Source organism: Cajanus cajan, chromosome 9, assembly GCF_000230855.2.
Source record: "Cajanus cajan strain Asha chromosome 9, NIPB_CcT2T_4, whole genome shotgun sequence".
NCBI lineage: Eukaryota > Viridiplantae > Streptophyta > Magnoliopsida > Fabales > Fabaceae > Cajanus > Cajanus cajan.
The window spans coordinates 46557032-46560448 of NC_138525.1; the positions used below are offsets into that span (position 1 = coordinate 46557032).

The 3417-nt window shown below is 32.3% G+C and overlaps 1 protein-coding gene across 1 annotated transcript; it reads left to right on the forward strand.

Annotated features, from left to right (window-relative positions):
* The first annotated feature begins 331 nt into the window (after positions 1-331).
* On the forward strand, positions 332-1765 carry LOC109791738 (putative WRKY transcription factor 40). Its single transcript, XM_020351074.3, has 3 exons — positions 332-743; positions 852-968; positions 1159-1765. Exons 1-3 carry the CDS (start codon positions 399-401, stop codon positions 1489-1491), a joined length of 795 nt encoding a protein of 264 aa, XP_020206663.2. The 5' UTR covers positions 332-398; the 3' UTR covers positions 1492-1765.
* Positions 1766-3417: the final 1652 nt, after the last annotated feature.

Consider the following 3417-nt stretch of genomic DNA (forward strand, 5'->3'; position numbering starts at 1 on the left):
TTTTAAGGATGATAAAAATTGAAATCAAAATAATTCAAATATCAAAAATTTTAAATTCTTTAAATTTATAAAATTTCTCATCCAAACAAAGCTTTGAACCGTGAAGAACATAGTGTTTTATTTTCTTCTTTTCAATCCCTTCATGTAAGAGTTATGACTCGTATATGAATATAAAAAGATATATTTAATTTATTTGGAACACGCGTGTATGGTGAAAGCATAAGTCTAGAGGCATTAGATTACACGAAGTAGTGACTAAGCAAGATGACGAGATAAAGAGGTCACTTTTTCACTCATTTCCTCCAACCTTCCTTCATTCACACTATAATATATTTCACCACCCAAACCATTTCATTTTCATTTTCATTTTCATTTTCCCTCACAACAACAATCTTCAAATGGAACCAACAACGTGCCTCAATCTTAACCTCGATCCTTCGACGCACATGGACGATGTTTTGTTACAAGAGTTGCGTCGTCTAAGTTGCGAGAACAAGAGGTTGACCCACATCTTGACCCAATTGTGCGACAATTACATGGCTCTGCAAAACCAATTGAACCAATTGATCAACAACACAGATTTTGAGCAAGACCCAATTGAGTCTCGCAAGAGAAAATTAGCTCATGAATCTTGCACCATCAAATTCAATGCTGAGTGCAGCTCCATCACCCACAAAGATTTCAACTCCTCCCCTAAGGTTTCCAAAGTTCTTGTCAAGACCGAAGCATCTAATAATAGCTTAGTAAGTTCCTCAAATGAATACTCATTGCACACAACTTTTCTCCCTTAATTTAATTTCAATGGTTAAATTTAACGATTCCAACTACTAATTGGGATTTCTGAATTAAAGTATGTCATGGATGGATATCAATGGAGGAAATATGGTCAGAAGGTCACTAGAGATAACCCCTCTCCTAGAGCTTACTTCAGGTGCTCCTTTGCCCCAACCTGCCCCGTAAAAAAGAAGGTAATTTTTCATAATCATTATTTAAACTAATTAATCCGATAAACTATTATTTTTATGATATAAATAAAATTATACAAATAGATCGACAGTGGTACAAAACTATTTTATATTATAATTGTATTATGATTAAACTCGTTAACAAGATCAAACATTGAATATGTGTAAATTATGATTACCCAATTTGATTTAGGTGCAAAGGAGTATAGAGGACCCTACAATACTTGTAACTACTTATGAAGGAGAGCACAACCATGGTCGACAGCAAGCAGAAATATCACTTGTATCAAAGCAAAGTGAAAATGAAACCCCTAAAGCTAAAGGGTCAAGTCCTGTTTCCTCACCTACTACTACTCCCACCGTAACGCTTGATTTGGTCAACTCAGGATTGGTTGAAAATGGTCAAAAGTCCTCTATCCAGCAGTTTTTGGTTCAACAAATGGCCACTTCTTTGACAAGGGATCCCAATTTCACAACAGCTCTTGCCACTGCCATTTCAGGAAAAATTCTAGAGGCCAAATGGTGAATTAAATTTAAAGAACAATTAATCTTCTTTATTTTAATTCTAAGAGAGACTATTTACTTAAAGTAAGTTCAAGTTCAAGCACAACTGCACTGAAGAGGGATGGTATTACTCTGTCTGCTGCTTTTGAGAGGATGCAGAGGCAAATAGTTGGAATGTATATAGAAAATTCACTTGAAAAAAGAAAATTAAAAGTTGCAATTTCTGTGCCTCTTGGTAATATACATGTTCTGGATTTCCTTTTGTGAAATAAATTTGTATAAACTTCTTTTTTTCCCATCTATGAATTTAATTACAGTTCAATCTCTCTATACAACAAGTAATTAATTAACATACCGTGTGTTTGGGGACAGTACAAGACCATCTAATGCATTTTATTGAAATATAAGGCCAAACTAGTTAGAGGTTGCTTCCACTATAAACACGTATAAAATGTGTACAAAATAATTAAATAAAAATAAAAACAAGAATATATAAAATGTAACAAAAGTTATTTTCACCCTTTTATTAATTTAAATATTATATATATATATATATATATATATATATATATAATTTTATTATTAGACAAAACTTAAAGCCAAACTATTGAGAAATTATGAAGACTAAATGTGAGTTATTGAAATTTAAGACTAAGAAAGCCAATTCACTTAAGCTAAAGTATAAGGTTTAAAAGTGTAATTATCATTGCTATAATGAAGGAAATATTTGTACTTTAGCGTGTATAATCACTTGAATCCTTAGATATACTCGAATTCACAGTCAAATGTTTTGTCTATGCCTAATCCACAATTGGGAACCTCCTTCATGTACCTCCTTAACTCACATCCAACTCGAATCTAATATCTTATATGTACATTTAGAAAGACAACAACAATATATTTACTATATGAAAATATTGAAACACAACAACTTTATGATTTGTAATTGAGAATTATGAGATATTTTGGGAGTGCATATTCCTAATTATTGTTGTAGAATTGTCTCTAGGAATATATCTAGCACAACTTTAGGAAGGTAGGAAATTTGATTCCCGTGTTCACCTTGCATATATTATTGTCAAAGTTGCGAGTACAAGACAGAAAAATTCCTACTACAATTGTGGCTTGTTATGGTATCTACTAAATTTAGTTTGAATGCATAAATTTCACTCCATCTTGAATAGTCATATACATTGTAGACTTAAAAGTACATGAAGCTAACATTATTTGTTAAGGGAAAGGTACATTAACTACAAGAAAATATATACTAACACTTATAAATCGGATTATAAAAAGAGACATTTAAATCTTTTCTTCCACCAACATAATACATGTTTTAAAAGCTAGAGAATATTAATCATTGCCCAAGTATGTATTTATTCTATAAATATGAACTTCTCACTAATATAATCATTCAAAGACTATTATTCACCTCTTCTCACTTCATAATCTTCCTCATCCTCTTTTAGTGACCTACTAATAATCTTCTTCATATTTTTGTAGTGGCTTATCAAATTGTTATGATAATCTAATCATATTTTGGTAGGTCACTAGAAGAAAATGATAAAGATTATGATGAAGAGAGGTGAATTGATGGAATCATGCTTTGGAGTACAAGAGGTGACATACTCAAAGATCCAAGAGGAGTGGGCTAGACATGGAAGATTGGGCCAGTCTAGGCCCAATGGGCCCTATGGCTTTGAAGGCCCAAACCAAGTTTTCAATATGGGCCTATCTTGTTATGAACAATCTTATTACATTTTGTTAGCATAGTTTGAATATATTTTGGTCTTGTATTTTGGACCATATAGAGTAGCATTTTAGGTTGTAGGCTAGTTGGGCCTAGTTTTGGGCTTCATGGGCCTTTGGGCTTTTGGTACCCAATATTGGGCTCATTTTAATTCTTGTAATTTTTCCTTTCCATTGTATTTGATTGACCATTGTATTT